A 13,615-nucleotide genomic window follows, 5' to 3' on the forward strand; every position below is an offset into this window, starting at 1 on the left:
TTAATTTTTTACAGGGTTTATTGGATTCAGTCACTTGTTGATTATGTTTTCGCCCCACCGTTTGAGCAAGGATGCTCAAGGCCACTCCAGATAAAGCACATCTTGTTTAAATGACATCCATGGCTTTATGGCATGGTGTTCTGTCCCTTCAAGAGGACCAGCGTTGGGCATGCCTGCTGAGAGCTTCAAACTTCCAGACTTGCAATGCCCCAAGATGCAGAGGTGTCCAAGCAGCCAGACGAGTTTTAGAAAGGCAAGGAGGCCCCTGATTCTCAAATTCCACATTTTTGGAAGTCCAGTGCAGCACCACATTTATACCTTTAACCCCAAGCAAAGATGACTCCCTCCGTCTTATGTTTCACACCACCCCAAAAGAGCGTGACGTTGAAAGCCCTTCAGATGTCATCCAGAGCCAGGAACTGGGTTCCTCCCATTTCTCCACACCAAAATCTGCCCGATTCCACCCATGGTGGTCCCTTGGGCAAGCCCTACCTTCTTTATTTCTCTGCTGAGCCCAAAGCTTGGGTAGTTTTACGACAGAACTCTTGTGATCTACCAAGGCAAGAAAGATGTTATTGCAAAGAGGTCAGAAGCTGGAGTAGGGAGTTCTGAGTTCCACCAAGTACACCTCGTCTGCCAGCAGGAACCAGATTAAGTCTCAGAGGTAGACTGAGAACCAGTTCAAATGCAAATGGGCCCATTCTTTCAAACAATGATAAACTCCCTCAGAGTTAATAATTTCCTGGGGAAGATTCATCTCCCTATTCAACCGAGTGTTGTGTTTAGCCGAAGAAACACCCAGAGAAACTTTGCTGCCAGTCTCTTTTAAATGCCTTTGTTATAGACCAGGCGGCTGAATGCCGCTTCCTTTATGAATCCTGGGGGACATTTGTCAAAAAAGAAGAAGAAAAACCTGTAACAGCTTTATCCCAGCGCTGTAGAACACATTCTAACTCGAGCGGTGGTGTGTGCAGATTTTTCTGTTGTTATCATTTTAAAGAGGGGGGAAAAAATGAAAGGAACACTTTATCTGCACTAAACCATTTTAGCTCTTCCTTGAAGACACAGCGAGAGTTTTGTGTGGCTCATACAAAAAGATAAAAGCACAGGTCCTCGCATGGCAACGCTGAAGATCCAACACCCCTTTCTGATGTCTTCTTTGCAAGCGTCCGTGCGCGCGCACACCCCTAACACACAACCCTCATACAAAAGCCCCCTGTGCAGGGGGAGAAAGAGAAAAAACAGTTTTCAGAGCTTTTTTTCTTTCAAATATTCCCGGCTTTGGTGACTTGTTTTGATCAGTTCCTTTAGACTAACAAATGCACTTTTTCCCCTGGGCTATTAGTCACTGCGGTACCAAAACCTCTCCTCTCCGCCTTCTAACAAGCCAGACCCTTTGCAGGGGTCTCGGAGATCGGCGGATTCAGATAGGAGCTCATTTTGGGCCCGTGGCACCAGACAGCTTCCTTTCAGAAAACAGAACAGGCCATTAGAAAGTGGAGGGCAGCGGAAGAGGACCCAGGCTGGAGCGTCCTGTTTTTTCCTCTCGCGTGTGTGCTTTTTCTGCGAGGTTACCTTCACTTTTTCTCCGTAACGATGAGTCTATTTATTAGGAGAATATACGAGAGAACTTATTCAGGGCTGCAGAATCGAAACTAACAAGGCCAAAGTTTGGGGGGGGGGGTGCGAAAGAGAGAGAAAATGGAGCACGCACCTGGTTTTAGACATACACACACAACTTTGCCCTGGGTGCCTTAGGAACAGCGCCCCCCAATGGGTTACCTCCTATATTTTAATAATGATGATGATGATGATGATGATGATGATGATGATGATGATGATAATAATAATAATAATAATAATAATATCACACTGTATCTTGTAAATGCTTCCTGTTCCTGGCCATCAAGGCAGCTCCCTTTCAGCGCTAAGGTCGATCCTCACTATTAGCCACGCGGGCACCAAATTTGGTGAGCTGTAGTCAGTATGGGGAGGCCAGACTGGTGGCACAGCAAAGCCCCTATTGCTGAATGAGGCCTCTTTCCGGTCCCTGCACTGGTTCCCAGTAGACTCTGGGCTGAATTCGAAGTGCTGGGCATCATTCTAAAGCTCTGGCTGGTTCAGTGCTGCTGGCACAGGGGCCCCCCTTGCCCGCTATGTTTCTGCTGCCCGGTGAGGACACCCAGCAAAGGTCAACGACCGTCCCGCCTTGGCAGGTGATGAGCGGAGAACTGAACAGCCTATTTGGTGGGTGCCCCCATCTCATGCCCCTCAAAACGCCTCCTCGTTTCTGCATTGAGAAGATGGCAAGAACCTCCCCTCTTTAAATGGGGCTTTTGACGGCAAGTGGCATTACAGGGCCACGTGGTGATGTTATTGTACTTGGCGGGCACCTGCCCAGAATCTTTGTTTTTCTTTTTTACGCATCATTTTTATTAACACTTTTTAAAAAGAAGACGAAAACGAACGCAAAGTAATATAAAGAAGAAAAGAGAAAAAGAAACCCAAGAGAAAACAAAAAGTGCAAGAAAAATAGAAGAAAGATTCAAAGAAGGGGCTTCCGATATCCTCCACAGCGGTTATAAGTGCAACTCTACTTTAACCTCTCTCTCTCAAGTTACGTCACACTCCTCTTCTTTCTATAATCTATCCTGTCTCATCATCAAAACTATAAATCACAGGTTCATTTTTTCTCATTTTTACGCAAAAAGTCCATATGAGGTTTCTGGTCATCGATCAATAGATAGTGTCTTTTCTTTAACCAGCCTGTCCAAAATCTTTGGGTCGGGTGTTATTAAAAATGATCGTAATAGCTAAATAAATGAATCAAACCGCCTGAGGAAGAAGGTCACAGAGCGCAGCCATCGTAATCCAATTCATTTCTACCGCTGATTCAAGCCACAAACTCTAAGGACAACGACTTCCTTCCGGAACAAGAAGGTCCACATTCTGAGCTCCCCCGCCAGAAATGACCCATATCTAAAGCAGCTGCTTATGTTTCTGTGGTTTCAGTTACAAGCTAGTTCAAACACAGACACACACAAGGATGATTTCACTGCTGAAAACCTCAGCTTGGCTAAAGACTCATCCGCAGAACGAAGAGACCCCAAACGTGAAATTCCCAGAGCATCTCTGGCGTTTACTAAGCGAAATGTTGGCCAAGTTCTTCGGTGAAAAGCCTGGCAAGATTTCAGAACTTTGTAACCTACCTTCACCCAGTGGGGAATTCAATCCTCCAGGGATGCACAAATTTCAAAGGAAAGTTTACTAGGAGACACTAAATTCACTGTAGGATTATATTTCCTGTGTGTGTGTGTGTGTGCGTGTGCGTGTTAAGCTTTGGGAATATAAGGTTCTTCAGCCCACTATTGACTTCAGATTGTAGAAGCAAGACATCTGCTGGTTGGCTACCTCTACCCCCCAAAGTTATCATAAAATCAGGAGTAGAGATGAGGTTGATCCCCACGAAAAGCAGTCAACTGAAATCAGATCTTTGCAACTGAATCAACCTGGTTCTTCAAGCCAACGTTTGGAGCAAGGATTGTTTTAAGGACGGCCTTCCAATCTGGATAGGCTCGTGCAAAATATCCATTTTCCTCACTGGAGCTAACCGTACTGGCACCCTCTCCAGCTGGCACCCTCCCGACATGCGGGGCTGCCATCCCATCCTAGGAGCTGTAGGGACCAGGCTAGAAACGCAGGCATTTCCAGCTCAGCTCAGAGGCACTCTCGGCAACCGCGGAGTCCTTCCGCCTCCCCTGCTCCCAAGCAAAACCCCTTAGGCGTGATTCAGCCAAGGTACGTTACCTGTGCCCGCCGCCAAAGGATAGGTCACTTCAACGTAGACTTCAAACGTGGTCCCTGGGTTTTGCCTGAAAAAGAAAAAAAGGTAAGCAGCGCTCTTTAGACAGGTTCATCGGATACAGGGCTCTTAAAAGTATGTAGATGAAAACAGAAAATAATTTTAAGTAGTGTCCAAGAGACTAACTCCTGCCTTCCCCAAAGAGTTGTTGTCCAACAGGGCTGAGCATCACACCGAAAGTCTATGTGGGGTGCTTTTCTTTGGACACGGGGGTCCTTGGTGACCAGTTTAAGATGCAGGTCTACCCAACTTTTCTCTCCAACCCTATAAGATAATCCCCAGTACCAGGTCTCTGAGCTTCCTTCAACCCCTTTCCTTCCTTCCTTCCTTCCTTCCTTCCTTCCTTCCTTCCTTCCTTCCTTCCTTCCTTCCTTCCTTCAACCCCCTTCCTTCCTTCCTTCCTTCCTCCCCTCCCCTCCCCTCCCCTCCCTTCCTCTTTCATAAAACTTTGGGGCATTCCCCAAAGGAACCTTTTTTTAAAATTTCCCCAGCAACCAAGATCAGCCACCTCTCCTGCCAGTCAGCATTCAGCCCCAGCCTTGCTCAGCCCCACTATCTAGAGTTCCATTTATTTGTTCTAGCCCCCTTCATATGAGATCCAAACCTGGGCTTGGCACAGATGATTATAAAAGGCCCTTTTTAATGCAGTCTATACTTTTCGATCTGACACTTAATGAAGTGTTCCTTTCCATCACTCAGAGAGCATAAGAAGTTTTACAAAGCGCTTTTCAGCAGCGCTGTGAGATGCCCACATCCACAGCCCTGCCTCAGCACGGCCCTCAGAGAATTGCCAGGCCTCTGCCAACTGTGATCACCATCAGGTAAAACCCAGACCCACCGCCCTTGGAGGCACAAGACCAGTTCGCATCCAGGAGACGTTAAATTAAAAAGAGAAAGACAGAAAGTGCCATCAAAGAAAATGCAACGCTTTTATCCTTTTACGTAAGGCAAACAGGGCAATGGCAATTTTTCAGGAAGCCCCGAGTCCAACAGGAAAAGAAAAACCCCTTGAACAATCACAGTCTTGAAGGAAGGAACAGACGCAGTAAAACCGTCTGCTGGGGTTGCTGGTACGCTTGTTGGTTCCCCCTTCTCCTATAAGCAGAGAGTTGACGATTAATTATTGCAACACATTATTTAACAGTAGCTATAATTAAACCAAGGCAGCCTTTCAACACCTCCTGGAGTAGTTTTAAAAATGGGCCCACAGTGCACGAGTCCTGTTTTCATTTTAGCTAAACGTGTGCGCTTGGATATTCCCAGCCTCCTGCCAAAGGCGCCGGAGGGTGCGCAAAATGGGCTGGTGGTTCAGGACGCCTCCTCACCCAACACTCAGGAGCGGGCGCGGGGCAACCCTTGCCCCAGATCCTGAGCCCCCTTCCTCCCCATTTGTTGCCCCCCAGGTGGTTCAGAAGCACGACTCCCTTAACTCCAGGGCAAAACACCGAGCGCCAGGCCGAAAAAGCCCACATTTGAAAGATTCTAAGCAGATATAGCCCAGTTCAGCCCTGGAACTGAATGAGGAATGAGTGCAATCTCTTCTAAGGCACAAGAACAAAGTAAATATTAGACCGCAATATCGATCCAGCAAATAAATAAAATTGGAAGTCAGGCAGAGAGTGACCAGAGGGATCGCCCTCTTTGCTTGTGGTACTCAAAATTTGGAATAGTCTTCCTCCCACTAAGAACTTAACACTGACCACAGGATTTTTCTGATTTACAACCCAGGAGACGGGCAGTTGCAAAGTCCCAGGAAGCTGACAAGCTTGTCTCGTAGTACTAGTAGTAGTAGTAGTAAGAAGAGAAGGAAGAGGAAGAGGAGGAGGAGGAGGAGGAGGAGGAGGAGGAGGAGGAAGAGGAGGAGGAGGAGGAGGAGGAGGAAGAGGAAGAGGAAGAGGAAGAGGAAGAGGAAGAGGAAGAGGAAGAGGAAGAGGAAGAAGAAGAAGAAGAAGAAGAAGAAAGGACTTGAATTATTAAGTTTCCACCAGTCTTCAACTGTGAATCTAATTGTAGATTACCCATATAATAATAATAATAGTGATAATGATAAAACATTTATATGCCACCCAACTCCCAGTGACTCTGGGCAGTTTACAATTGTTAAAACATTTAAAAACAAAGACCAAGACGAAAAACACAAAAACCACACAAGAAAGGAAGGACAGCAAAGAAAATAAACCCAGAGGGGGACAGAAAGGGTTAAGGGCATCAATTGTGGTTGGTGAGATGACACTTTCTGCTGGGCCCTATGGCAACTGACCACACACTATTTGTGTGTGTTCTATTTGTGCCCGTGTTTAAGTTTATATTCTGTATGGCGCTTATTTTTCTTTTAGCTATTTATTTTTTCATGGGGAACAGCGCCCTTGAGACTGACAAGCAGCTTCGAAATGTATCAAATACATACACGACCATATACAAATGGTAATTAGGTTGTGACTCAGCAAGCTACAAAACATTAAATGTGGTTAATTTGAGACTTGTCAGCCCAGGTGGTTGCTTTGAGTTTCTGTAACCTCTCTCTTCAACTTCTATATTTCCCTCTTTCTTTTGCCGCCGGGCCAGGCTAACCCCTCATCTTGCCTCAGGAACCACTGCTAATCTATGGTTAGTAGGGATCAACAAGCCGACATCCTGCTTCTCTTGCACCAACCACCTGTGTTCTTGTGATGGACCTTCTCCCTTGATGATCTGAATGCTCAACGTCATGGCTGGGAAGCCTCAGAGCTAAACCACTGACACCATAATGCAAACCCTTTGAGTAAATGCCAGGCGAGACAGACCCAGCCCATGGATCTACGACATGCAGATGACCCATTATCTAATATTTGGTTTATTATACCCAACCAGGATATCCCTACTGCTTGCTATCTTCTTCTGGGCTTCTGTACCATAGGGGAGTCATGAGTTTGGTTAACCTCAGAAAAGCTTGGCCGGTACTTGGATGGGAGACCGAATGAAACCCAGCAAGAATTGCTAAGGTAGAGCCACTGCAGGAAAAAAAGCCAGATAATATGTTCATTTCAAGCTTTCAAACACAAGGTGTTAGGGAATAGGGGAGGCCTTTTCAAAGCCACCATGGAACGTTTGGCTGGGCTGGGATTTATCCCATCCTACTGGGAGGCTCTGACATCCAACCTACGGCCTGCTCCTTGCATGTACACCAGAGTTTGAAATCCAGGAAAGGTGAGAATTAAAGCGGGATGGCCTCCCCAGGAAGAGAAGGCAGGCATCTTTTCAACATCATTTATCTTTTCCCGTTGAGGACCTTCCTGGGTGACAGCTGGAGCAAAACAATTGGGTCATTTCCTTCCACTGCTGCCAGTACAGCCTGAAAAAGACCTACCTCAGTTACTTAGCAAAGACAGATAAAGATGTTTTTTTGGTGGGGGAAAGGAGGGAGTGCTGAGAGACGACCACCCTCCCAACCCCCTGGGGAAGAAGGGAACTCAGCATTGTTTTCCAGCAGTACAATCCTCAGAATGGCTGTGCTCACATACAATCCAGAGTCTCTTCAATTAACCCCATATTCTGGCTTCACACAGCACGGGGTTCCCCTAAACTCATGAGCGAGGTCCTTGAAACACGTTGGACAAAATGCGTTTGGAGAGTTTGTGCACTTCAAAGCGCATACGAACACAACCAGCATCTTCTTGCTCAAAAACTAAAGAAAGATGATTCAGGTCAACCCTCCAAGGTAGCTTTCACGATGAATATTTCAGGGCCTAAAACATCCTCCAGACGCATAGGAGCTTGGCAGACCCACCTGTAGAATCCAGCAGCGTTACTCACTTTGAATGTCTTCAGCGGGTTGCCTTCAATCGCCTTAACCATCCCAACATTTTATTTGCTTATTCATCATATTTATATAGCCACCCATCTCCCAAAACGTGACTCTGGGTGGCGCACAATAAAAACATTAATCTCCGTCGTTCAGAGCTAGCCACAAGTCCATCCTCAATCTGGCCCAGCCAGTTCCTTCCCATCTCCAGGAAGCATGGCCAAAGCATCAGTGATGGATCTTGAAGATGCTAGGGCAGCGTTTCTCAACCTTAGCAACTTTAAGATGCGTGGCTGGCTGGGGAATTCTGGGACATGAAGTCCACACATCTTAAAGTTGCTAAGGTTGAAAAACGCTGCCCTAGGAGGACAACCAAGTGAACATGGGGTTCAAGCAGCCTTCACTTCCCCCCAACCTGGCATGGAAGGAGATGTCCCTGAAGCCAGGTTTGGCTTGGCAAACCCGACTTCCATTTTCTCAGCAGTTTAGTGCTTCCTCTGCACAATCTTCGACCAGGCGAAGCTACCCACTCCACTTCTGGACAGAAGAGCAGTTTTCTTGATTGTCAATTTCTAGATTCCCAAGGCCAAACCGAGAGGCCCTTTCTCCTCCTTCCACCTCAGAAGACTTCAAGCGACCACCTTCTCTCCTCCTCAGTTACTCCATCCATGGCCTGCCCAACAACACCTCATTGACTTTGGCTCTTTAAGGCCACACTGTCAGAAATGTTGGGGAACCTCTGAGTTTGTCGCTGTCCAGTTTTTAACAGCTTTTATGACTCTGACCCCTGGTCCATTCTGGATTCCAGCTGTGTTCCTGATCAGTCTGCCGTGCATCCTTTGGATCGGACACCAGTTAGGCTGCGCACCTGGGCCTCTGACACCTGAGTTGCATCGTTGTCTGCCCTCTCAAGTAATACCTCTTAAACAAAGACTCTGCTCGCAAGCTCAGTGGCTCTCTTGAAGACAGAGGTGGGCAGGCTCCAGGCTGGCAAGCCTGTTTTGTTTTCCACAAGGCCCTTCGGATCTTTGCAACAGAAGCAACGTCAATCCCCAAAGGCATTGAGGGAGAGAGGTGTAAACCTGCTTGCAAATTTCCACAGGCAAAATGTCCCAGGCCATCACTGTAACATCAATGCACAGGGCTGGGCATATTTAGAACTATTTCACCCTTATGGAAGGCTGAGGCTGAGAAATGAGCAGCGATGGCTTATCACCTTGTTAAAACTGGAAAGCTTTAGCGATCAGGAGTGAACCTGCCAGAGATCTGAAGCTTTGGACAAGACAGTCACCTTTTTTGCACTCTTTTTTCCCCATCCAGGGAATGGGGAACTCGCTCAGGTTGGAATTAACAGAACAGAGTCAGCCCCCAGCAATGGCCACATAGTTTGGCCTCAGGCCCCACACAAGTTCAAAATCTTTTCAGTAGTTTCTTCTGGTTCAGTCAATCCCTATATAGCTCCACGCTTTGCTAAGGTTCTGCTTTAAGCACCATCTCCAAGCTATTTATCTGGAGTTAAACCCCATGCTGAAAATCAATGCCGCTCGCTCCTGAACACGCTTCCGTTATGGCGTTTCCAACTGGAGTTCGTTTTCAGGACCCGCATTCCAGCAATTCCGTCTCCTAGCAATTTCACATCGTGAAGATGCCACAAACAAGCATCGTCTCCTACTGTCGTGTTTCCAAGCTACTCCCCACTACTAGGGAAGAATTCACACTCGCTTTGTTGCTAAACAACCTTCTGCTCGATTACCACCCAGGCAATATTTTACATTACCACCCTGATCTGGCAGTTTCCTTCCTTCGCTGAAATGCAGCGACCAGACTGAAAGCCTAAGAGGAAAAAGAAAAACTCCTAACAAGTAGAGGATAAATTAGGCAATGGAATTCTTTAAAACTTTGTCAAAAAGAAAAGTCTTCATTACCCATGGAAGGAAGGAAGGAAGGAAGGAAGGAAGGAAGGAAGGAAGGAAGGAAGGAAGGAAGGAAGGAAGGAAGGAAGGGAATTAACTTCGTAGGGCAAGGAATTTTATATGAAGAAGTAACACTGCTGTGATTTTCTGCATGGATAACGAGAAAGGGATTCTCTGGCCCTGTTTATTTCTCAAATAATAATTCTAGCTTTCATGCCCTCCCTTGGCCGCAGATGGCGCACTTCCAACTGATTTCTTTTTAACCGATGAATGTTGCAGATCCAGACCATGTTCCAAAAATCTGTAGAATCTTTGCTTTATCTATTCACGCCCCCAATTTACAAATGCTTTCCACCTCCTAAGACCGTACCTGCAGTAAAGGGGGGGAGAGGAGGAGGAGGAGGAGGAGGAGGAGGAGGAGGAGGAGGAGGAGGAGGAGGAGGAGACTTCATGCCAAAGACGAAGATGTAACATAGGCGAAAAGGACTGAGTGCAAATTCTGTGGCAAGTGGCCAGCGTCATAGAGCAGGTACGCAAGGAGAAAAGTCACAGGTCAAACGAGAGATCAGATTTAAACTGTCAAGTTTAAAAAAAATGACATCATGAGAGCTCCCAAATCTTTGTCTGCAAAATTCTCTGCAGAAAAGCTAACGTCAGCTGGGACAAGTCCGGATTCCCTTGAGCGTCTCGAGCTCACATCCTTCCCGTTGCGTTGGGTGACTCAGCACCCAAAGATGAAAAGAGGATCTTCAAACTGAGGAAACCTAAACTGGAATCCTCCTCTGATTCGAGAAACGGCCCCCATTAGCAGCCGTCCAAGAGGGGACCGGCAGAACTCTGAGCTAACGGCCACCGGGTCCAGCTTGCTCCAAGAAAGCGTCTTAGATTCCTCACTTCTCTCTCAAATTTAGGCTCTCCTCGAGACAGTCGGCTGAAGTTTCCTTGGATGATTTCTTGAGAAAGGAAGGCAGGACATCAATCAAATCAATCAAACTCTACGTGGGGTATTTTGGGAACTTGCTACAAACTTTAAAATTGCTGAGCAACTGATGCTTATCAGATTCCAGAGAAAAACACAGTTCAGACAGCAGGAGAGAGAAAAAAAAGGCAGGAACAGGTTTAACAACTGGCTGGATTATTTCAAAATAGTGCTCCAACACAGGACCACTTGTAGAAATTGTTTCACCCCGGACAAGGCCCTGATTCACCCTGATTGCCCATTAATTTCGCCATCTTGAAAACAATTAATCACAATTAATTGCAGGCAAATTAATCTGAATGGCTAGGGCTTAGCTATACCCCCATTTATTGCCCTGGAAATCTCATAACAGGTTATAATCCATACAATACATAGGATAAAACGCTAATGCGAAATAAAAATAAACTATTCTTTAAAAGATTAGAATAGCGAGGACTACAATTTAATAGAAAAGCACAGGTTTTTATGTGGGACAATGGAACACAGCCAAATTTTGATTGTAAAGTTCCAGACACCAGAGTAAAACAATGTTTTTTACCTGGTGCTAAAAAGTAAATGATGTTGGTGCCCCCAAGAGGAAAGGTGTTCCAACACCAGGGAGCCAGAAGACCAAAGACCCCTCTCCCACCCCCCTTTGCAGATCTAGTATTATGGGAAGGTGCGTAATTGGGAATTATGGAAAAGCAGTTCACTCACTCAAGCACTGGGGTCCTGAATTTTTCAGAGCCTTAATTATTGTTATTAAAAGTCTTATTAAGAGTCCACCGGAGTTGGGTGGCCAATACATTTAAAATAATAATAAGTCCATTGCAAAACCAGCTTTACTTGGAACGGCTTATATCCTGCAACGATGCCTTTAACACCATCCAACAAGAACATCTGCCTATCCCAGGTCCTTGGGAAGGACTCGGTAGGTGGATAAAAATGCCAGATCCAGTCTAAACATCTGGCTGAGTGCGCGGCCAACCATAATAAGAATATCTTGAGAGTTCTGGCTGGTAGTGCATCAACAACTATGTAAGGGCAGTGCTGTTTCTGCAGGTTATTCAAAGCAACCTGTACCATCAACAACTCCCAAACGGTCTTCAAGGGCAGACCCACAAAGAGTACTTTACAGCAATCTAACCACGACGCTCCTGAGACCAAGCCTTTCCTGGCAAGCAAAGGTTGCAGAACCACCCCAGCTGCCCGTCCCAACCCATTGACATCTCAAGGGACAGAAATGAATTCAGCTGCTGAGCCCTGAATTGAATTCAGCTGCTGGTAAACTGAGGCACTGACGTTCAGGGTTCCTCTAGCAGTTTCTCAGACTTTGGGTTAGCAGCACCAGCCCAATTAAATACACTACTTTGAAAACGCACACACCTAAAACAAGCTCTTAAGGAGGCTGAGCCAAGGACGCCCGGGCTTTGCACCCAGCAGACTAAACAAGGATTAAAAATGAATCCCTAGAAAAGCATTTAGGAGAAACAAAGGTTAAAACAAACAGCTGAAAGAGACAGTTCCCCAAAACGGCTTTTGCTCGGGTTCCAAGGGTGACAACTTGGGGCCCCTCTGCACATTTTTCTCAAAGGGGAAGAAAAAGAGTTCATGCCTATTCCCCGCACAGGTAAGAAATACAGGCGTACCTTTGCACGCACCCACTCGCATTCCTCCACTCGGGCTCCTCTTCTTCCCCCAGACACCTCTGACCACAAGCACGCCTCGGACCGTTTTCCCCCGGCCCGCCCCCCTTGAACGGCCCAGGCCTACGGTCTGCAAGCCAGCCAGCCACCCAGCCCGCCACCCTTTCCATCCTCCACGGGCAAGCCCAGAGAGAGGCTGCAGACGCCCCCAGCCCGCACCTCCGCGGGGGCCGCTGGCCGAGGGGAAACCCGATCTGCTTTTGCTCCGGCCCGAGCGACGCGTTTCCCGGACGCGTCTCCCCGAAGGGCATTTGCTGCGCGCACCCCACAAAGAGGCGAGGGCTACCCGCTGCTGCGCTGCTGCCAAGGAGCCCCGCCACAGTGCAGCGAGGCGGGCAAACGCACCTCGGAGCCGCCCGGCTTCCCCCGCCGCGCAGAGAGACCCATCATCCCAAGGATGAGGCGGGGGTCTGGGCCAGCCATCCACGCGGCAGAAGAAAGAGAAACAAGGAGCCATCGGTCCCAACCCGCCCGCCCGCCCCCATCGTCCCCAGCCAGCGGGGGCTGGGAATGATGGGGCTGCAATCCACCCCGCCCGGGCTCTGCGAGGGGCAGCCTGGCCGGCGCTCCTTCCCCGACGCCCCCTCCCCGCGGGCGCACATGCATGCACGCGCGCGCACCCCCGCACGCCCGGGCTTGTGCGCACCCCGCCCCAAACTCACTTAATGCGGGACCCCATGGCGGCGGAGGGCCCCGCATGGGCCCCGAGCGGGCGGCGGCGGGCTGGAGGGCGGGGCTCCGGCTGGGGGAGGGTCACTCCATTGCTCGTCCGAAGGACTCAGCAGGCAGCGGCGCAACCGACAGACGGACAAGCCAGCGGGCAGCAGCGAACCGGAACCGCGCGCGGGGACGGCTGGGAAACGTAGTCTCGCCGCCGGAAGTCGCTCCCCACGCGCCGCCGCCTCCCCCGCGGGAGGGTCGCTGCAGCCCCCAGCCCGCCCGGCCGAGGAGGGGCGGGCGTTCCCCCTAAGGGCGCGCAGAGCGCCCTCCTCTCCCCAAAGGGGAGGCCGCCTCTTCGCGGCGCGGTGCTCCAGCTCGGAGCTTTCCAGGTGTTGCGGACTACAACTCCCGCCATCCCCAGCCAACGGGGTCGAGAGCTGGGCTCGATGGGAGTTGCAGTCCGGCGCGTCCTGCGAGCGCCGGGCGAAGAGGAGGGAAGGCGGCCTAGGTCGGGGATCATGGGAACTGTAGTCTGCAGGCCCGGGGAGGGGGCGGCAGGTGGGGGAGGCTGGCTGGGGAGGATGAGTGCTGTAGTGCGAGAGCCGCGGCTCGGATCCCCCCTTTCTACAGCTACAATGTAGCCAAACCGCAGCGGATACAGAGTAGCCGCCGGATTGTTTCCAGTCTGAATGTAACGACGCAGGGCGGATGGCAACATTTCCTTTGTGCCGGAAG

General features: G+C 48.9%; 1 protein-coding gene across 7 annotated transcripts in view; it reads right to left on the minus strand.

Moving 5' to 3' along the window:
• Positions 1 to 13,094, minus strand: part of DENND1A (DENN domain containing 1A) — a 144,830-nt gene extending 131,736 nt beyond the window's left edge. For 2 of the 7 annotated variants that reach the window (XM_088146868.1, XM_088146866.1), the window contains exons 1-2: positions 12,883 to 13,094; positions 3,808 to 3,872 (exon numbers count right to left, since the gene is read on the minus strand). In XM_088146868.1, the coding sequence (XP_088002994.1) occupies positions 3,808 to 3,872; positions 12,883 to 12,899 (82 nt within the window). In that variant the 5' untranslated portion in view covers positions 12,900 to 13,094. The remainder of the gene's footprint in view (positions 1 to 3,807; positions 3,873 to 12,882) is intronic. The other 5 variants (XM_088146871.1, XM_088146870.1, XM_088146869.1 and 2 more) reach the window with 3 other exon arrangements.
• Between the last annotated feature and the right edge of the window lie 521 nt (positions 13,095 to 13,615).

This window comes from Python bivittatus, unplaced genomic scaffold, assembly GCF_059951505.1.
Source record: "Python bivittatus isolate LINGU-HERP-01145 unplaced genomic scaffold, Pbiv_v1 ctg000160_np1212, whole genome shotgun sequence".
Classification (NCBI taxonomy): domain Eukaryota; kingdom Metazoa; phylum Chordata; class Lepidosauria; order Squamata; family Pythonidae; genus Python; species Python bivittatus.